The following is a 22,611-nucleotide window of genomic DNA, read 5'->3' as shown; positions in this document are numbered from 1 at the left end:
TCAGTGGGATGCAGACCCCAAATTCTCATAAAAAGACCATACTTAATGGTCTGACTGAGACTAGAGGAATCTCAGCAGTCATGGTCCCCAAACCTTCTGTTGGCACAGGACAGGAACCATCCCCGAAGACAACTCATCAGACATGAAAGGGACTGGACAGTGGGTACGAGAGAGATGCTGATGAAGAGTGAGCTAATTATATCAGGTGGACACTTGAGACTGTGATGGCATCTCCTGTCTGGAGGGGGGATGGGAGGATAGAGAGAGTTGGAAGCTGGCAAAATTGTCACGGAAGGAGAGACTGGAAGGGCTGACTCATTAGGGGGAGAGCAAGTGGGAGTACGGAGTAAGATGTATATAAACTTATATGTGACAGACTGACTTGATTTGTAAACGTTCACTTGAAGCTCAATAAAAGTTAATAAAAAAAAAGATAAATTTGGGGTTATTATTTATGTTATAAAGAAGTCTCCATGTACAAATGCTTAAAAATTAAACACATTCTGACACTTTAAAAAGTAACTAAACTTATAAAGTTCAATTTACACACAACATTGTCAAGAATAGAGTTATAGTTTGACTCAACGTACACTTGTATTTCACTCACGGACTTATCAGAGGAGCAGAGTAGCCCTTTGACAAAGGCGGCTATAGACACCTATGCCCACACCTCTGCCTCTCTATCTGGAAATGAAACACTTACCATAACAAGAGTCTGTGACTGAGCAGGAGGCAGCAAAATCAATCTGTAGGAACGAATCCTCATTCACAGCAATGTCCGTGGTGACCACATAACGTGTGCTGGCCTTTTCAATGAAGACCAGGGCATCACCAGTAGAGCCACACACTGGCATCTTGGTGCCTCCAGGGTGAAGCAGCCATTTTCTACTATCCAGAGTTGTAAAATCATCTTCCAAGACTGTATTCCCAGAAATGTTACCTCCAATAAGTATCTGAAATGTAATAAAAAAATAATTAAAAAAAAACCCCAAACAACCTTGATTTAAAGATATGGGAAAGTTCAGCCTTTTTGTTTGTTTTTATCTATCAGCCTGCTCAGAGCTGGCATTACACAGCAAGCATAATGTTAGGGGGCTTTTCAGAATGCTCTTTTTATGTGGTCTGCTTGCCCATCTGGCAAGAAGCTACTGAAAACAAATCAAAGGATTGACAAAACCATTCACAGACTTCATGGGCCAAATTGTGTCTTTGGAAACTACATGTACCCAAGCTGGGAAAGCAAAATTTGACTTCCACAAGATTATTTTCCATGTAAAATTTCTATTTAAGGACAGTTGTACCCTAAAGCATTTCAGCTCCAAATCTTTGCATGGACTCTTCTGTTTGTTAATCGGTTCTCTGAGTTCTGTTTGATGTACATTTTATTATGTATGAAGATCCTTCAGAATGGTCCATAAGAAATGTTGGTGAGATTTATTATTGCTTTTCTTCAAAGGCTAGGAAAGAGGATTTGGTAACTACTGCATGCAGCAGCCAATGCTAATTTGTGCTTTTTCCTTCTCAGAGAATTATAACATCGTATCATGCTTAACAAAGTCCCTTTATCCATATGGCAGAATCTACGATGAGCAGGACCTAGGCCTTCTGTTGTGTAGTTTGTTTTTAAAGGCTCAGGCAACAGAATAGAGAATGAAAGGAAACTAAACACCATATCAAATCTAGCTGTGTGCCCTTGGGCAAGTCACTCAACTATCCATTCTGGGTTTTCTTTGCTGAACCAGGAGGCTGGACTAAATGCCATCAAAGGTCATATTCAGTTCAAATGACACAATTAAAATAATTAACTCTGAACAGACTGACCTGGTCAATAACCCAAGGGCTGTAGAAGTGACCATTTTCAGATGGTTGCCACCAGCGGAGACGAGTAGAACCAGAACGGGCTTTCAAGGGTATCTCCAGGGCTATGTACCTGCCCACGTTGCTGGAATTGCTGAAGAGGAACTCTTGAAGGAGACTCCATGAGAGGGCGCCATTGAGAGAATACTGTAGAAGTACAGGTTGGCTCCTGGGGTCTGGAACACCTTTACCACATCCCAGTCTCATGAAGAACTGCACAAATCTGATATTAGTAAAGTTAATTGTAGACTTTTACTTCAATGAGAAATCTGCATCATTAACAAAAGACAAGCACACAGGGTAATACGGGGAAGATGTGACTTTAATGAATATGATGATTTAATGAATGTCCAAAGCAATAATTTCAAAGTCTGATTTTCCTTTCTAATGTGAATAGGAGTTAATAAAATGTGAAGTTGAAAAAAGGCAATTCTGTACCCATATTAATATCTTGGCACCCCTTCTCACAGGAGGGTCTGAAGGAAGTGGAGGGAAGTGAGCATTCATTACACCCTCTGATTATCCTATGAGACGATGGGAACAATCCAAAGGTTGTTCAAGTTTACAAATGTGTATTGTTACCTCTTTAAGATAAATTTGGATTCTTGTCCTTAGTATTTTAAACTGGAAGAATGTAATTAATATAATTCACACCACATTACTGGGAAAATCATCCATCCTCAGGTTCTACCAGCACTTTTTCAGATCTCACGTCACTGGTTATATTAGACATTTAGTGCTGCTTTAACAGAAATACCACAAGTGGATGGCTTTAACAAAGAGAAATTTATTCTCTCACTGTCTAGTAGGTTACAAGTCCAAATTCAGGGAGTTGGCTCAAGAAGGAGGCTTTCTCTCTCTTTTGGCCCTGGAGGAACGTCCTTGTCATCCATCTTCTCTTGTTCTGGGAATATCTCAGCACGGAAACCTCAAGTTCAAAGGACACGCTCTGCTCCTGGCACTGCTTTCTTGGTGGTATAAGGTCCCCCAACTCTCTCTGCTTGCTTCCCTTTACTTTTCATCTCTTGAGAGATAAAAGGTGGTGCAGGCCATACCCCAGGGGAACTCCCTTTACAGTGGATCAGGGATGTGACCTGGTAAGGATGTTATAATCCCACCCTAATCCTATTTTAACATAAAATTGCAATCACAAAATGAAGGACAACCACACAACACTGGGAATCATGGCCCAGCCAAATTGAGACACACATTTTTGGGGGGACAATTCAGTCCATGACACTGGTTTACGGGGACACATTTAAATTCACTAGCTGTAGCACCTTTGTGAAAGGCTAGACATCTCTTGGAAGAGGTGTGTTAAGCCTAGGCCTCTTTTCTGTTTTTTTTTTTTGTTGTTGTTGTTGTTGTTCCAGAGATGGGCAGTATGAGTGTGGGGGGGTGGGTGGTAGTGGGCTGTGCCAGCCTCTGACTGTTCTTGGGTCTGGGGATGGATGATACTGGCCATCGAGTACTGTGGCGGCCAGCCAATGGCAGCCTTCCCAGCTGGCAGTGAGGTAGACAGGGTGGTAGCAACCAGCTGGGGTGCCAATGAAAACCAGCTCACATGTTATCTTTGGCAGGCAAGCTGCTAGTGCCTGGTCTGGCCAATGTGCTAGCTGGTAATGCAGAATAAATTTCATGTGCAACCCAACACATACACCCAACAGTGTATGCATGCCAAACATATGAAATATATTGGGGCTTATAATAAATGTTATCAGTACCATATATGCATTCTTCATGAGTTTCTCCCAGCCCCATTAGCTGGGCATTCATTTATCTTGTGGCCCTGAGAAAATTGGGATTTCACATGGAGCATTTTGAGGTCAATATATGCAAATCCTGCACAGCATGCTACTGAGATGAGATAAATAATGAAGCTTTTAACACTGGATTAGTGAAAAAATACATGGTTGGTGCCTACAGTAACGTTCACATTTATAAACACAATAATCATTTACAGTGAAAAGCTTCTAATATATTGCCTTCTTGTATTGGAAAATGCTTATATATTAATTCAATGATAAACCATGTCAGGAGTACTAATTGGGAAAAACCTAATAATTTCTAAATCATAGAACTCAACTTCCAATGAAAATATGAGCTACAAAGCATCAAATTAAATCATATGCATGAAAACAGGATAGGAATAAATAAAATTTTGCTTTCTATAACTGTAAACTTACCATCTCATAGATAGAACTGTATTTCCTATAAAGCATGATCAAATTTATAATTCAATAAATGAAAGACTTATGAGATCAAAGAGGATAAATATGCCAAAATGCATTTCAAGGTACTCTGAAATATTTCAAAAACAAAAACATGACTTCTTTGTTCACTTGTAAAAATAGGTCAGGGTTCCATTTTACACATGTTAAATTGCCTTTTTTATTTTTCTTTTAGGTTTTTGGCTCATCAAATGATCAAGGAATATACATCTTGACAGGACATAATCCTCTGAGCCAGTTTAAAATGTTTGTTTCTGAGTGACTGTGCTTAATCTGGAAAATGACTGCTCAGAAAGTGTTAGCAAATCATTGGAAAGAAATTCTTCTAAAGAATAGGCAGCACTTCAAATGTTTTTAACTTAAATTGTTAATGGAGATAAATTTGATTGTGAATAGCTGGAAGATGTACTACATTTCAACTAAGCTTTCTATTAAGCATGGTGTAACAAAGGTAAACAATTTTCTGTATAGCCTAAGTGCTGGTGAACGGTGTTCTGTATAAAGTGGATAAAGAAGATGCAATATTATTTTCTCAAAGTTAAAGTAAATAAGTTAAACACTGTCCTTTCCCAGTTATAATCTTGTGTAATACCAGACATTAACTTTTGTGTTTAATTTCTGATCTAGTTATTGCCCAAGTCTCTTTTGGTTCTAGAATGGAGATTATGTAAATTGTGTTTTAATGGTGTCTTTAACAGAAGAGAAGCTCAGTATTTCCAATGGAAGGCCTTGTCCTTGAGATCTCTCTGAGTCTTTCTCATTTGATTATGTTCTGCTCCTGTATATCACAATGTGGTTTCACAAAACAACTTTTAAACATGATTACCTAGCTTGTGATAAATCCAGGTCTCGTGTCATCAACATGCGTAAGCCATCCTCATTGAAAAAGAGGTTGTTTCCACTGGAAAGGATTCCACACTTGCGAGATGGCTTCCCACCACTCATTAATAAAAATCTATCAGATTCTAGCTGACCTGAGAAAAATGGAAAACATGCTTCATCTATGACCCCCAACTATAGTCAAATTTTATTTTTTAAATAAACATGGTAAATGCATCATTTAGGTTTTAAACATGAAGTTATAAATACTGAACTTAGAAACTTTGGGATAGAGAGCTTTTCAATGTTTTAACTTCTTTGAATTACGTGGTCTTGGCTGCCATAAGTTAAGGGTGCACGTAATAGGAAAAGGGAGCCTTTCCTTGATACTCATGGGTCCCTCTTTTCTGCTCATTCACACTGCAGAAAGAGAAACTGCTCAGTTTGAGAAGGCTTCAGGTCAAAAGTAAGGGAGAGTAATGTGGCCGTTCCACTGGCCTCTACACTGCACCCTTATTAATGTAACGACAGTACCATGTAGGTATAATATTTTAAAAAACACATCTTTAACAGGAGAATTTCAGTGTAATTTAATATATCCTCTTAAATACTAATTTTTTTTTTTTTTCTTAAATACTGTCTCTCAAAACCAACTCTTAAATCTCTTCAGACACTTATTTAGATCTGGTTTTAAACATACAGAAAGCTTGAGGAAAAGAAAAAAAAGCTTATAATCTCACTATTCTTACATAAAAAAAAAAATTCTTACATAGATAATTATTATATCTGTTTACAGACTTTTTTTAATGAGAATGTTTTCCATAAGTTCAATCAGTATATATATAAAATTTGAATACTTTTTCCAATCACTACCTCATATGCATTTTTTCCATGTTGTAACATTATCTTCATACAGAATGATACTAGATTCTAGGTGTAAAACTAAGATACAGAAAGTAATAAAATGCTATATAATGAGTTGGTGGTAAAGCAATGACAGGAATTTATATTTCTGGAAATTTGTTCCCTCCATCCAAGAAGATTAACCCTTCATAGACATTTTCCAAAATTATCATTAATCGGAAATTACATGTGGTAGAAAAAGTGGTGAAAACAACCTTCATTTTTCTCACTTAAGGCCTTGTTCACACTCATTGATCACAATTTCAAAAATGGAATTCTACAAAATTCAGGCTAAATGAAGTCTTGAGTGGTCACAATTGTAATGATAAATAATGAAATATTATAGTGGAACTTAATGATTACTGTGTCTAACATTTAAGTTCTTTGACAAAGCTACACAGAATTTATGGGAAAAATTTACCTTCAAAATCATCTTTGAGAAAGTCAGGATTTTTGGTGCTTATTTTACAGGTTGGACCTGAGTAGCCGGGATCACATATACACTTGGTTCCGTTGATACAACTCCCATGCCCATTACACATCTCTTCACATTGAGGACCAACATAGACATTATCAATGGCCCATGTCACGGGCTGAGAGCCAGCAGGGTAAAATCCCTGGTACCATCTGAAACGCACAGATCTGAAAAACAGGTGCAAGTCTTTCAAAAGCTAAACAGCAGAACAATATACCTTCAAAGTAAGCCCATCTGATCAGTGAGCAATAGGCAGTTACGATCTCTGCACCACACTCAAGAAGTAGAAAACTTGATTTACCATTTTGGGAACACAAACTCCATTCCTTAGTCTCCAGGATTTTGCCAAGAAGGTTCCTGCTTCCTACATGCCCTTCTCAATCCTATCAGTCTGTCAAAATCCATTTTACCTTCCCACCTTCTTCAGAATTTATTTCCTTGGTGAAGATTTCTCCACCGCTACTATCTGCTCTCCCACATAACTAATCTTTTACGTTGCTGTTGTTAGTGTTAATTGTTGTCAAGTTGATTCTGACTCATGGCGACACCATGTATACAGAGCCGAACTGCTTTATAGGGTTTTCAAGGCTGTGATCTTTTGAAAGCAGATAGCCAGGCTTATCTCCTAAGTGAGGTGCCTCTGGGTGGGATCAAACCATCAACACTTTGGCTAGTAGTGTAACTTGTAACCATTTGAGCCACCCATGAACTCCCAATCTTTTATAATATCTCTCTTTCCTCTCTCTCTCGTCCACAATTTTGATAAAATTTCCATTATTACAGTTATCACAGCTGAAGTTACTTAAAAGTGTGCCTATCTCCCCTATTAGCTGGAAACCCCCAGAGGCCCATGTCTCGCTCTTGTCTGTACACACTCAGGGTACCCAATTCAGTGTTCCGCACAGAGAGTAGATGCTCAATAAAAGTTTATTGGATGGGATTTGCTGTAAAGGGCCTTATGAACCAAACTAAGTTTATTTTTTATTTTGTCCCATCAGCAACAGAGAGCCCCACAAGACTACTTTTAAGAGAGACAATGACAAAATCAGATTTTTAGTTAAATGTCTCTTATTTCTTAATTTCTTTCTAAATTGAAGTTTTTTTTCCTTTTTATTTGTAAATGAATTGTCCTATGATATTGTTGACAATGTGGTAGTTCTTTGGAAATAATATACATATTTAGGTAGCAGTCCAGAAATTAGTATATTTTACTGAGTATAAAACTTAGTTCAGAGAAGATGGATTTATTTTAGGGGGGCAGATATAGAGTTGGCATGTCCACTTATTTCTGTGCCATGGGAACCTGCCCAGTTTGCAAATAAACCAAATTCAGAACAATTTTTTATTTGAGAAACAAATTAAAAGTCAAGCGCTACGACTGGTGATGACGGTGGGAGAGACACGCATTGGTCGGGCTCCCAAAGTTCATTAAAGCATATGAAGTCAAGTTTTCACACATAATTTTTAACCCTAATTTCACTGTTTATATCAAGATTCCAACTATATTAAGCTGCCCCTAAAACGCCAGTTCATAGTTAAACTATATTTTCAAATACTTGTCGGGCTTAGTCTTGGCAAGAAGCACTTCTTACCTTTTGAACTTTCAGACTGCTGAGCTGAGGGAAATGGCTGGAGTTTTCCTTTGAACAAAAGCCTACATGGGTTTTTTTGAACTTCTTATTTATTCAAATGTTCTGAATACAAATGAACCACCTTGGTTGGATATTTATTGTTGTTCACCTGCTTTGACATAGAAACTGCAAGCACTATGATAAATGGGCTGAAGGGTCTGGTTTCACTGTTGTTTCCTTCTATTGAAATCTTATTCTGAAAAATTTTCACTGCCACCCTCCCTAGTGAATGTCAGCATCTATTCTCCCAAGCCAGTAGTATTCAAAAGGACCTATTTTTTAAACGCAAACTTAAAATTTCAAGCACACAACAGAGCTTTCATTAAATAGGGGTTTTGGTTGACTCATTATGAAACTTCATAAAGCAAAAACAATTAGGAAGTTCTAAAGACAAAAAGGCTTTAATCTAAAAGGACACAAAGGTGAAGTGAATAAAATTAGATGCAAGTTCAATACTGATGCTTCAAGTATAAATTGGCTGTATGTGGAGCCACCTTCCCTGCTTCCCCCCACTGCCCAATGGTCATTTCTGCACAGAAGAATTTAATAGACTTCTTTGTGTACCTAGTGTCCACTAAGTGTGCAGAAAGGGTAATTTAAACATAAGTTGTATTTCTTAGAATCTAGCACTTGTGCCATTATTATGTACCATGTCGAATGCAACCCAAAGAATGGTTCACTGAGCTGGAGAAAATTTAACTTTTGCCTTCCAGCAATTCATGCCTGTGTGGATTTTAAGAGTGCAAATTCTTTTCTTGAAACAAGGACTAGACAACACTATGAAGGCAAATTCTTCTCACAGAAACGTTTGAAGGCAGCTTGAAAGGTATTCCCATTCTGAGAATGGGCATGCCTGCTTCACACATTTACTATCTTTTCATGGAAATATAAATGACATTGAATACAAATGACATGGAATATAAATGACAGTCTAAGTTCTGTACGCTACTACAGATTGTGTTTTTAAGTGAAGGAGGAGCTATATTTTAAATGGCATCCAACACCAATGTGTGGAAGTATAGATGTCTGCATTTCTCTAGTTCAAACACCCCAATTATATGCCATGCCTCATGTGTAAGCCCAGCATGGTGGACGTTGTTAAATGCAAAGTAAGGTGGTCTCCATGATGCTTGAACACTGTTCTGGCGTGGGTGTCTTCACTCAGTGCCCCACGTTGATAAATCTTTGTGACCTTATTTCACACTCTTTTAGATGGGATTATTTCCTTATGGGAACTTGCTAAAGCAAGCCTCAGTTATCAAAACAATCTAAAATCATGGACTACAACCTATCTTTAGGGTTGTCTTCTATTTAATCTAATTCTTAGCTAGAAAACTGGAGGAAATTAGAGGTCCACTAAAGAGAAATTCTGGAGCTTCTCAGCAATACTGAGGCGGAGTTTGGTAGAACACTCTGATAATAGGTGCCTAAGAGGTTGGCTGTTCAGGTCTTTTTCCCTGTTTATCCCACCTACCAGTGTGGCCCTTTAGCAGCTATGATTCTGTTGTAAGACTCAGGTTTCTGGCCATGGGTGATTGGTTCAGATTTTCTTTTCTGGTAAATTGGAATTAAGAGCTATAGAAAATGAAACCTGTAGTTTCCTGAGTGATGTTAATGCCAGCATGATAAAAATAAGGTTCACAAATTCCTGTTGCTGAGGTCTTCACGTTTCCCAAGTGGAGTCCATGAAATTGCCCAGTATTTTTCCAATAAAATTTGTTACTCTATTCTTTAAAGTCTCTTTATATTTCTTGTGACCAACTATCTTAAATATTACAACTGATTTTGGATAATGTTTTTTCCTCAGCTATTTTCCTCTGCCAGATCTTCTATAGACAAGCTGGCCTTCAATAGAAGCTTTCTGCTTGAGTTGGTGAGTCATCAGCTATATCTATTCTTATGGCCTCCAGAGACTCTCCTTGCTACCTCTATCTATCTCTTCTAAAGAACTTTGAGGGCATTTTGCTTAGTAATGTTTATTTTCTCAAGTGTTTGGATTTTCTATAAGAATAATAACCTGGTGTAATAGCAAAGATTAGTACATGACATGCTCAATGACATAAAATATTAAATTCTTTAGTAATCATATTATAAAAAACTATGTTGATGAGATGATGAGGACTGAATGGATTTACGTTCAAAGAGCATGCAGACTTTAGGAAATTCACTTTCACCCTTTTGGAAAAGTACTAGGTATTAATAGTTTTACTTGAAAACCCAAGATGTCTAATTATGCTCAGTTTCACATGAGGAATATAAATCTATTTCCATTTTGAAAGTATATTAGATCTTTCTTCTTTTTTTGACATACTCTGAAAGAGTACGCTCTTTATTCTGAGAGAAAAAACAGAAATTCTGAGACAAGTCTGCTTTGTTGACTTTCTGTCTTTGTTCACTTATATTATTAGTTTTATTTTTTGAACTACACTTTCCATTTCATTTTTATGAGGGTTGAAGTCTTTCATCTCCAAATATCTTTCCAACAGAAGAGTCAAATATATGTAATAAAGAATGGTGAGAAAGGTTGGAAAAGTAGAAATGCCCAGGGAGAAAATGCTAACAGTATTTTTGTTAGACAACAGGAATATTCTGTGGGCTGCCATGCTCTCTAAGTGCACTCTCCCTGTGTGAGGGACACAGTTAGCTTTTCCAAAGTTGTAAGATCCTAACAGCATTTATATTCTGAGGTGAGGGTGGAGGGGTTACAACATTAGGGGGGAAACCAGATTTCTATTGTCTCCTAAATGATCTAATAACAGACTCATCTGGATAGGAACATGACGATAGGGTATGGACCACCATGTGTTCTTTAAATCTATCTTCAAACTATAAGTTAGTAGTTATGTCAGCTCAATGTCCTCCATTTTTAAATGCACATTAATCTGCATCAACTGAGAACTGAGGAAGAAATATAGGGTGAATGTGTCCCCCTGACAAAGTCAATGATGACCTCAGGGAGAAAACTGCAAAAAGAGAAATAAATGCAGCACAGTCCTTACCCACAAAGGTGTAGCTTCCCAAAGTGCACGACCTCCCTCCTCCAGCCCTGGGTGGTGCCGGCGTAGTAGGTGCTGCTCGGGTGGTGCTCCGTGGAGCATAAGGAGCTGACATGGCTGCTGCTGTGGTAGCAGAGGGGGAGCAGCAGGTGCCAGGTCGCCCCAAAGTCCCTTGAAAATTCCAGTCTGACCGGGTCAGCAGATGAGCTGTCAGTGGAGCACCCAATGTTGATCTTGGGGAAGAAGAAAAAAGGATGCGAATTACTCCAGAGCAACGAGCCTTGACATGATTCGCCGTGGCATTATTTTTTCCAGAGTCCCTTTTCCTGGGAACTGTCTTGTTGAAATATTTGACACTCTAATTCTGTTTTGCCTAACTGAACAATACTGTATATTACCTTTAAATAATAATTTTTCATAAAGAACCTCAAAGGACTGCATGAAACATTTATTTCCTCTCATTTTATTAAAAACTAGGAAGGAGTAAGGCAGAGGCTGGGACAGAATTTAAAATTTTACCTTTGGCTCACTTTTGTAGCCAAGAGAAGCAAATTGTAAAGAAAAGACTGTTTCCATAAGCTTTTAGCTTTTTCTCACTCTATTAGGTAAGAATACCTTCTATTTTCCTTCTTAGGACACCTTCCAAGCATCCCAAAAGTTTTGCACCTGGAGAACCTTCAATACATATTCAACATGAAAACAAAACAAAATACACTCCATTGACACTATTGCCCTGGCCTAGGGAGAGCACTCTCAGTCCTGTTTAATCATTTAGGGAAATAACCACTCCTTTTTCTTTTCCATGCTTTCAGGTGAATTACATTAAAACCTTATAAATAAATGCATTGTAATTCTTTCTATGATTTTACCCCCTTCCAATTTTATAGCAACCAGTTGTTGATACATACACCAACACACATATATGCGTGTTTGTGTATCTATGTACATATATATGTGCATCTTCTTTTGGTGAATTTACTACTGCTATTTTTTTTTTTTTTATTACCTTCTGATTTGTAAACCACTGACATTTGATATACTTTTCAACTCCAGGCACTTACTCCTACCTAGATATTTTGATGACAGGCCTCTTACAGGGGTCAAAGATACTGCCTTTATTAACATTTTAAAACACAAAATAAAATTAGAAAACAGAGCAGAAAGTTTAAAATAGCTACATAAAAATTTCTCCTCCAATGTACCGTTTGCCCTCTGACTTTTGAGATGCAAGAGAAAACTCTAATTTACAGTATACAGGCAGTTACTCTAAAACAAATATTCAAAACTGAGTTGCTGCAATTAGGCATTATTTTCAATAAGACCACAGGTATGAAACGAGTGTCTTCTGAAGTTAATACATTGAACACAGGCATAATGTATCTTTGGTTCTGCTGATTTCATCTAAGTGAAATACATAAAAGTTTTTCTTCTATACATTATTAATTTGCTCTCTTGAAAAATATAAGGAGTACATGAATATTAATGAAATAGATGGAGGAACTGTATTTGAAATTATAAAACAGTGTAGTACTGTTTTATCTGTAAAATTCATGACACCATGATGACTGTGGTGCGACGGATCACTTTTATATGGTCTTTCTAGCCATGATCTTGTAACTTCCATCAAATGACTGGGTGAGACTATGCAAATAAGGTGCTTGTGGCTCACCAAGGTGACTGGACAGCTTGCTGCTAATGCAAATAAGGTTCATGGAATCCTTGTGGGGCTGGGACCATGCAAATAAGGTGTATGGAACCCTAATGAAGGGATTGGTCAGTTTCGCCATTCTGCTAGGCTCAAAATGAGTCATCTGAGAGGCAGAAAGGGAGGCCCTCGCTACTACCAAGAAGAAGACATGGGAGCAAAGCATGTCCTTTGGACCCAGGGTCCCTGTGCTGAGAACCTCCTAGACCTAGGAGACAGAGAGAGACAGCTGAGTGCCTTCAGGCAGAAGGCTTGCTGGCAGAGTGGGGTGCTTCCAAGCACTCGGCAGAATGAGGCTCACCCACCCATGGAGTGAGAGAACTAAGTGCCTTTGGGCTGAGGCTTGTTGGTGAACTGGGGTGTTCCTGGGGACTTAGTGGCGCAGCTAAAGAGCTTTGTAACACTTGCCTGAGCATGGCAGAGGCTGTGGGCCAGCCCAAGAGGCCCAAGGGATTGAGCGTCAAGAGGCTGAGGGGCAGTGGGAGGCCTGCTTATGGGCACGGCCAAGAAGCTGTTCTGACCAAAGAGCTGTATCCTGAGTTTTTGCTGATCTTGCATTGTAACCTGTTACTTCCCTAATAAACCCCATAATCGTGAGTATTGTCTGTGAGTTCTGTGTGGCCATTGCAATGAATAATTGAACCTAGCAGAGAAGTAGAGAGTGCCGTGGGAGGGACAACTGGTACCAGAATTAGTAAAATGGTTGGAGAGAGGAGATATGTCTAACCTCTGCCTCACAGGAATCAGCCTTGGGCTGATGCTAATGGTAATTCTTTCTCCCCCTCATCAAGTTAGAGGACCTCTGATGCCACCATGCCACTTTTACAATTGTGTATATCATATTACTTATATCACATATATATAAATATTTCATCAGTGTGCTAGCTATAGTTGTTATAGTTATGTCCACTTGGATTCTAAGTAACATATTCTGACTCACGGCAACCGCATGTGTTCTGAGTACCAGAATAGTATGGTCTTTTTTAATATTTATAATGTTTAAAATAATTTACTTCAATAACTTCCCATTGTAGTAGGTGGGGAGATTATGCCATAAATAAAAAACAAAACTTCAGAAATAAACCTTAGTATCACAATTGGTTCTGCTAATAAAAATGAATTATGATGTCAAAACCTCTTATGTCCTTGCACAAAAATGAGAAGTCATAATGCATGAAATTATCTCATATTTTCCTCCTCTTTCCTAGGTTTTGTTCATAATAAAATTTAAAGCGTTCGTAATAGAACAAAGTCATGTACCTCAAATTGTATGATGGTGTTCTCATTCACATTCAGGTCACGGGTGGTAATGGAATGTTCGCCGACTTCATTTGAAACAAACACCATGGCAGAATCTTCCTCACTGTTAATGAAGAAAAACAAGATACTCATTTAGGTAAAAACTTGTCATGATTTGTATAGAGCAGTGGTCTTATTTTTAGCCTCTCAATTAAATACTTACGGTGCTCCCTTTGAAGAGTATGGGCAATAAAGACCAATGTTACCACCAGGATAGAAAAACCAATTGTCTTCTCTGGGCCCAAAGTCAAATGTATCCAGAAGCAACACAGGATTGTTTAAATTATTTCCATCAATAATGAAGTCATCAACAATCCAGATTTCTTCTTTCTTACCTAAGGCATTTTTGGATAAAGCACATTTTTTCCAATAGTGAAACTCAGATGGACATTTTTGTTCGTTGGAAGGAAGTAAAGGACAGAAGGAACTCAGAAACAAACAACAGTTAAACATATGCTTTCCTAGCCAAGAAACACAAAATACATAACAGAGTATTTACAGTGATTAAAGTGTGAAAAAAAAATTAAGCTTTAAAAAAAAAAAAGCTGGTACCCATGTTAAATTGACACAGTGCAGAACAGCCTAATTTCAGAAAGCTGTGACAAATAGCGTGTAAAGCTGCGCTGCCTTTCCCAATCACAGAGGCACTACAGACCCTCTGCTGGCAAGAACAGGCTTTGAGCTGTATTCTTAGTGATTTAAAAGAATCTGTAAGACGTCTGGATCTACAGACGTCTTACAGCCTGTGGCATTAAAACAAAGGAGGTATGCTAACTAGTCCATTCAAGGATCAGTTCACGACTTTTCAGGGTCAACCCATGACTTCTTAGCATCATGCTTCAGTCAACTAGGCAGAAGGTCCGTAGGCATTACATTGCCCTTAGGTATAACTTTATTTGATTGTTAAAAAATACACAAAGTACCGTGTGTTATGTAACACTTAATTAAAAAAAAATACGTTTCAGAACTTCTGTATTTATTTGAAGATAAATGGGAATATACAGAAAACCCATGAAATCAGTCTTTAGACTGTCAAAGGATTTAATTCAGTGATTTAGGATGGGGATTTGAGGATGCTGTCATAAGGTAAACCAAAACCAAACCCATTGCCATCCAGTAGATTCTGATTTATAGTGACCCTACAGGGCAGAGTAAACTGCCCCATAGGGTTTCCAAGAAGCGGCTGGTGGATTCGAACTGTTAACCTTTTGGATAGCAGCCAAACGCTATACGGTATACCCAGTGCCCTCGAGTCAGTAGGTAAGAGCAAAACCTAGGGTGTTTTTACAAATCACTTTTTGGATTGAACTTGAAGCAAGGTGACAAGTTCATGCCAAGCAGTAACACAGGATTCCTACTTTTAGCGCAGTTTATACAAACTATGAAAAGGATCTGTAAAAAAAAAATATATATATATATATATATATATATATATATAGAAATAACATGATACTTTAAATGAAAGCAGGCCCCTCTATCTCTCTCTCTAATATGATCACTGTTAGCATTCTAGTATCTTTTTTGCCTTTTTTTGTTTTGGAAGCAGTTAGTAAAAACAATGAAGAAAAACCGGAAAAGCATTCTAAACACAACACGAAGCAATGATCCTCTGGATTGTGAAACTGGCTATATTTCTTTCTTGGACTTTTAATTGATGATTATAGAAGACATAAAGGAGCCCTGGTGGTAGTACAGTGGTTAAGCACCTGGCTGCTAACTGAAAGGCTGGCATTTTGAAAGTTCAAATCCACCCACAGTACCACAGGAGAAAGATGTGGAAGTCAGCTTCCATAAAGATTACAGCCTTGGAAGTCCTATGGCACAGTTCTACTCTGTCCTATAGAGTTGCTATGAGTCAGAATGGACTCAACAGCAATAGATATAGAAGATTTTTTTTTTCTGTTTATAATACGTTAAATTTTTAATCTTATTTTTGACTTAGGTTAAATTTTAGAGATGACAGCACATTTTTCTTATCTGTGTTACCTCAGCAAAGAATCTACTTAATGTGGTTTCTCAGTGCTTACTTAGGGAGCTAAATGCATGATTTGGTAAAGTCTAGCCCTTTATAATCAGTAGTCAATAGAAATGCAGGAAGCAATAAAATATTACAAATTTGCAGAATCATTTTCTGTAACCATTTGAAACCCTATTAAATTACACATTCACTTTCACTTATCACTGAAGAAAGAACATAATTTTAATAACTGTATGTGATAAGAATATTTTATCTAAGTCACGATCAGCTTGGTCTAAATCCTCTTACTCTGTCATGGCATTTTGCTGTAATGTTGTTCTGTCTCACTAATGAAATGCCGTACTCGGGAGAACTATGTATCCCTAAATGCATTCAACAAAAATGTAGTTATGATTGTTGAGTGCCTAATGGTAATGGTAGATTATTTTTAAAAACCTTAGTTCTGTGACAGGGGCCAGCTCTATTTACATCATCAAGAGAACTTACTAGTCAAGGGCAAAGAGATAATAAAGATATATAAAGTTCAGTATATATCGAGGCTCAACAAAAGAGAAGCATGTACAATGTGTGTGTTATGGACAGCTGAGCCCTTAGTTGACAAACACATCCCCTACACCTCAGAAACAAACAGGCTAACGTGTCACAATTGGTTTTGATTATAGGAGAGCATATGCATTTTTACCATTATTATAAGGTTGCCAGAGCCTGAATCTTGTAGTGTTGGTTTGGGCAGTGTATGGCAAGGGAACATTAATGAAAAGTATATTGGTCGTTTGAGGGAAGTAAAATTCATCCATCAGGTGCCAAGTGATTCCTCCATTGATGGAGAATTGTAATAAAATAGAATGAGACCTCTCCGGGGTACCTAGAAAGAAGATAACACACATGAAAAGTGTATTATTATAAAAATGAGGAAATGGTATGGCCTTAGCCTATTTTGGCATCAATGTATTAAGCCGACTTGTATTTACATAGAGGCTTTACAACACAAAGTGCCTTGAGAGGCAACTTAAAATGATGACAAGTTGGGTTTTCTGCATGAATATATCTCAAAACACACACCAAATCTTGGATTCTCACACAAGAACACCTCTCTCCCTCAGATTTGCACAAGTACCTCCCTTCTGTATTTCATTTAGGAAATATTACCTAAAAAATTTTTTATTCTATAGGCATTATGATTTTTACAAAAGGTCAAACATTTTAATCTCAGATGCAAATGAACCAAACAATAACTACATGAGAATTTATTATGTCCCAAATGATATTGTTTTTCAAGAAAATTATTCAATTAAAGTGAAAGCTCAGAATGCCAAAGAGTAGGCTTTTTGGGGGGTCACATCTATAACGGGAAATCCAAAATTTCCATAAGTTAAACTTTTTTAAATTTAAAAGTCATATAGCTAAGCAAATAGTAGTGGAAAGACTCAGAGACCTGGTGATAAATTTAACTGCCACAGAGCAGTATGATTACTATATAGCTAATATGAAAATTACAGTAAAAACAATAGTTGTCTTATTATTATTTAGGATAAACTTACATTACAGAAGAATATTTGTGAACATTTATGTACAAAATTTTACGTTAGCTCTTCCATATAACAACATTTATGGGCCTTAAATTCATCATTTCCTTGCGGAGGAGGAATTGTGCATGGGGAATTTTCTTGAAGGAAAATAATGAACGCAGATCCATGGAAATGACTTACCTTTTGCTATAAATCTCAGTGAGAACTGGACATACATAGTATTGGTACAATCTAGATCTCTTGAAATAAGCATCCTTAGTCCTTCCTGAAAAGAGAAACGTATGTGTTATGCAATCTTATTTCATTTGCAACATTACTTTCTTTTGATTTTAGACACCTAACTTGTGTTTGGAAACCCTGGTGGTGTAGTGGTTAAGTGTTTCGGCTGCTAACCAAAAGGTTGGCAGTTCGAATCCACCAGGTGCTCCCTGGAAACTCTATGGGGCAGTTCTACTCTGTCCTACAGGGTCACTATGAGTAAGAATCGACTCAATGGCAAAAGTTTTTAAATTTTTTTTTATTTTTTAACTTGTGTTAGGTGAGTACTAGAAACATACAACTAATGATCAAGAAGCAGAATCTAAAATTGTGAGGCAAAACCAATTATATTTGTCCAGTTAAAAAAGAATAACTAAACAATCCTTGTTCCCCCTCTCTTAATGGCCTTCATTACCTATGTCTGAATAACACAATTTCATGGTCTCCACTCAATGCTCTGCTATGACTTTATGAAAATGGAGTGCAAAAATGATAGCATTACATATCTATAGGCCTTTTTAAAAATAGCTTCTTTTGATCACAGTATGTCGTGAGAGGAGTAACGAGGAAGCAGAAAGAGGATGTGCCAAGTGCTTCTGCTGGAAGCCGGAAACTAATAGGTAACTTTTTAAGGGTTCTCAGGAATCTTAGGAACGTGCTACTTCCATGCTCACTCCGACAGCCCCAGGGGGCTCTCATTCAGATGGGCCAAGTTAAATAAGGCATAACTTTTTTTTAAGGCAAGTCCCCATGCCTCCGCTGGAACCATTCAAGCAGAGAAGCCAAGGAATGAGGAAAGCGATCACATTAGCCTTAGTAATTTTTTCTGCTAATTTACTATTTCTGGTTGCTTGGGATTGACAGCTTGAAAGGTTGTTTTTTTCCATGTATACATATGACAGCCAGTAAAATAGAATTTTACTATGTTAATGTCCTAAGGTCCAAACAGACCTTTCTGTTTTTCAGCTGTAACTTCTGAATGAGGTAGTCCTTTAGTGGTATAAGGCTCTGTGATATTGAGTGGACACTGCCAATCCGTTTCTTGATTACAGACTAAGAAATATCAAATGTTATTTTAGCTACAGAAGACAAATTCTTCCTTTTCTTCTTAACATTTACTACAGAGCATGTTCCCCAACAGCTGACAGTTTAAAAAATAATGCTAATTTTATAATCAACCCCAAACCAAATCTGCTGCCGTCTAGTCCATTTCGACTCATAGCGACCCTATAGGACAGAATAGATCTGCCCCATAGAGTTTCCAAGGAGCACCTGGTGGATTCGAACTGTTTGCCTTTTGGTTAGCAGCCGGAGCACCTAACCACTACGCCACCAGGGTTCCCAAACTTCATAACAGCAATTTCATATCTAATAGCATAATTCCAATTTAATAGCAACCATATATTGAGTGCTTTCCACATGCTGGGTTCTAAAATAGACACTTTACTCATTTAAAGTGCCTAAAACTCCTAAGGAAGATGTTATTATCCTCATGTTATAGATAAGGGAGCTAAACTCAGAGAGGGACAGCAACCTGCCCAGGATTACATAGTTTTCAGTGGTGATGGCAACTTTTGAACCCTGATATACCAAAATTTATTCTCTATCCTTTAAAAGATACTGGTATTTTGTTTATTAAACTATCTTTTAGATTTGAGAAAAGAAATCTAGATAACGTCATGTTTAGAATTTCAGAATTATTATTTTTTTATAATAAAAAACCATCGACATTTATTTATTCTCATCTCTGTGCTTCACAAAGCATAGATCCATACTTCCCGGAACTGAGGGATACCATGTAAAAGCCCAATATTCCCAGTCTTTCTTTTTTATGCCTAACAATTTACTGCTCTTTCAGTCCATGATACCTCATCAATGCCCATTCTTCTCAGCATCTTAACTCTTTTCTTTACACTCTTACAAATTCCTAAAGCTCTGAATACTTTTATAGCTGGCTGCCATATACAGACCAAGGTTGTGGGGAAAGAGTGAAGGTGGCTTCCTCAGTTGTAATGAAAATTTTGTGGATAGTTGAGAGATTCATTTAGAAAATATCCCCTTCCACCACTCAGGCAAAGGAACATGTCTACTCTTTCCCCTTGATTATGGAAGATAAGTTTAATATTGTTCCCCCCGGCAAACGGGGTCACCCATGAAAGGATCCATTTTACACTGCATTTTTTTGAAAGTGGGCATGATCTGTAATCTGAAAGTATGTGTCTTTCATATTAACAATATTTGGTCATAGCTCAGCACTTCGATATTGATAATTACACGGCAGGAACTGTCAAGTCCTGCTGATGTCTATAGTCTAGTTCACACCAATATGTTTCTTTTCTCATTCTTTTTCCAGATTCAGTGACCCATTTGTGCTAAATGCAAGGAATTCTTTTGCATCCAATATGCTATTTTAATAGCTTATAGTATTCCTGAATCTATGAACATTAAAAAGGGACTATCATTTCCTTTTTGGCAAAAGAATGCCTTTCTAGGTCAAACTACAACATTGTGAATGGCACATGCTGAGCCCTGCCTATGACTTGGAGAGCTGATGGATAGTATGTGTAACACACACAATGCTTGACTGCTCTTGCATTTGGAAGGAAAAAACAACAAAAAAACTATGTGCCTTTCTCATACACAGGATTTAGAGACCAGGTGAATTCTACTGCTTAAAAATTCATCAGGTAAAGGTATTTGAATCATGAAAAGTCACAGGGCTTCAGTTTTTTTGGCCTTGTCAACTGCTTCAAACAGATTCGAAGTGAGTTAGTGGTAATGAGAGCAAAAGCCTCTGAGAAGAGTCAAAAAATAATGGCAGTTTTCACTCAGAAATGTTCTATCTTGGTTTCTTCAGTCCCTCATAACTCTTAGGGACTTATATATTTCTCAGGCCTTTAGCACTTTTTCTTTCTTATCCAACACTTGAGATAAATTCTGGATTCAAACAAGGATGATACCCAGAACCTATTAACTATAATTGAAAAAGTTCCAGGGTGTCTAGTTTTCTACCAGTTAGGTGTTAATCATTAGGCCTGTATAGAACCCCATGCAGGTTTTTGTTAAGGATTTCATTTGCACGCCTACATTAGCCCCTCTCCCCATGCTGAGAGAGATGGGAGCCAGCATGTATTCACAAGCAAGATGTGCCAGTTTCACACAATTGCTTAAGAACACCTCTCTCTAACCAGACATCCAGGTTAAAATACAAAAAACATAATAATAATGCTTAAGAATGACATTCAACTTGACTTAAATGTTTTGTTTTCTTAGGATCACCAAATGGTTCTATTGGCAGGAAGGAAAAAACAAACACTTTCATAAAAAAAATTAAAAAAAATACTGTTTTAAGATAAATATTTAATAACATAAAATGTTACATTTTAGAATTCAGCCTAGATCCTAAAAATTTTGTGTATATTATATATACATATATATGAAACTCTGGTGGCATAGTGGTTAAGTGCTATGGCTGCTAACCAAAAGGTCGGCAGTTTGAATCCACCAAGCCCTCCTTGGAAACACTATGGGGCAGTTCTACTCTGTCCTATAGGGTCGCTATGAGTTGGAATCAACTCAATGGCAACAGGGGTTATATATATAAAATATAAATTTTATGTATATTATATATATATATATATATATATATATATATATATAATGCCAGCACAAAGTATAGAAAGTTTGGTTGCCAAAACAGAGGAAAAATTGTATGTCTCAGTGATCAGAAGAGTGATTGTGCTGAACAGAAAAGGAAACAGGGTTTGGGCCCCAAGACAGTAACTATACATAAAATAATGTCACCTGAACAGATTCAGAAATGCATTTATGTGACTGCATTTGCAGTGTACGAAGAAAGGAATGAGCACTAGTATAGAGAAATAGAATCTTATCTGACCCCTTTAAAAATAAGAGATGTCCCAGATTTGATGGTTTCACCATTTAGATTCCCCCTCTCTGCACCGTAGACTTCAGGCCAAAGGTCAGGATGTAAGTTCCCATTGAAATCATCTTTAAGAATGGATGGCAGTGGAAGAACAGGAACACAGTAGGGCCCACCAAAGCCCCGGTCACACCTAAGAAAAAAGGAGTAAAGACATTATTTGTCACAAGTTCGACAAGTCATTTTTAATTTTGCATTGCAGAGAAAGGAACTGCCAATTTTATTAACTTACATGCAGCGCCCAGCATCACAAATCCCTCGTCCTGAGCACATCCAAGGGCATCCTGAGGCCAGGATGACATTATCAATCGCCCAGGAATCAGCTCCCACCGTGTAGTTGGCCTGAATCCATCTGAACCGGGTCCTGGGAGAGCTAACCAACGAAAACACACCATTGGTTTGAGAAGGAACCTTGGAAGCACAAGGACATCTGTTTTAAATCTTTTTCCCCTTTAATGCGCCTCCCTCCAGGTTTCACTTCCCTGTTATTTGAGACACTTTATTGTCACACTAAGTATTGGTTGCTGTTTTTTTCTGGACCCACACACAGCAGCGTAGAAAACATGCTGTTTAAATATTTCACCATTTCTGTCAAACAAGGGTCTATAAACACATGCGTGAGATGGAAAAGCTATTTGAACTATCCCATTTATTCTGTTCTTGAAATACATGCATGCAGAATTTTAGTGTTTGCTGTAATGAAAACAGCTATTCAGAGCTGAGAAAAGAGATGGAGGGATGACAAACATGAGAAAGGGCTGAGATCTTACAATATTCTTGCAGTCAGGTCCCTATTCTACTGCCCTGAATGGTTTCTGAGATGGTAAGTGGAAGCCCGACGGGACTTCCACACCCTATTACTGTTCCTAAGGCTCCGGTTCCCTAAGGCTGAAGATCAGGATGATGTGACGCACTCCTGTATTTTCAATTGTATTTGCAACCTGTGGTTTGAAACACATTAGGCTAGAGGCCACTTTCTCCAGAAAT

General features: G+C 37.7%; 1 protein-coding gene across 1 annotated transcript in view; it reads right to left on the bottom strand.

The window, feature by feature from the left end:
- Window positions 1-22,611, bottom strand: part of RELN (reelin) — a 525,949-nt gene that overhangs the window by 59,466 nt on the left and 443,872 nt on the right. Inside the window, exons 35-45 of the mRNA XM_064289885.1 lie at window positions 21,857-21,997; window positions 21,580-21,757; window positions 17,604-17,688; window positions 16,577-16,759; window positions 14,080-14,251; window positions 13,878-13,980; window positions 10,916-11,145; window positions 6,232-6,452; window positions 4,915-5,062; window positions 1,822-2,080; window positions 704-953 (exon numbers count right to left, since the gene is read on the bottom strand). Of these exons, the coding sequence (XP_064145955.1) occupies window positions 704-953; window positions 1,822-2,080; window positions 4,915-5,062; window positions 6,232-6,452; window positions 10,916-11,145; window positions 13,878-13,980; window positions 14,080-14,251; window positions 16,577-16,759; window positions 17,604-17,688; window positions 21,580-21,757; window positions 21,857-21,997 (1,970 nt within the window). The remainder of the gene's footprint in view (window positions 1-703; window positions 954-1,821; window positions 2,081-4,914; window positions 5,063-6,231; window positions 6,453-10,915; window positions 11,146-13,877; window positions 13,981-14,079; window positions 14,252-16,576; window positions 16,760-17,603; window positions 17,689-21,579; window positions 21,758-21,856; window positions 21,998-22,611) is intronic.

The sequence above is a fragment of the Loxodonta africana genome, chromosome 8, assembly GCF_030014295.1.
Source record: "Loxodonta africana isolate mLoxAfr1 chromosome 8, mLoxAfr1.hap2, whole genome shotgun sequence".
Classification (NCBI taxonomy): Eukaryota; Metazoa; Chordata; class Mammalia; order Proboscidea; family Elephantidae; genus Loxodonta; species Loxodonta africana.
Note: the sequence above shows the minus strand (reverse complement) of the source record. Positions and strands in the feature narration are given on the sequence as shown.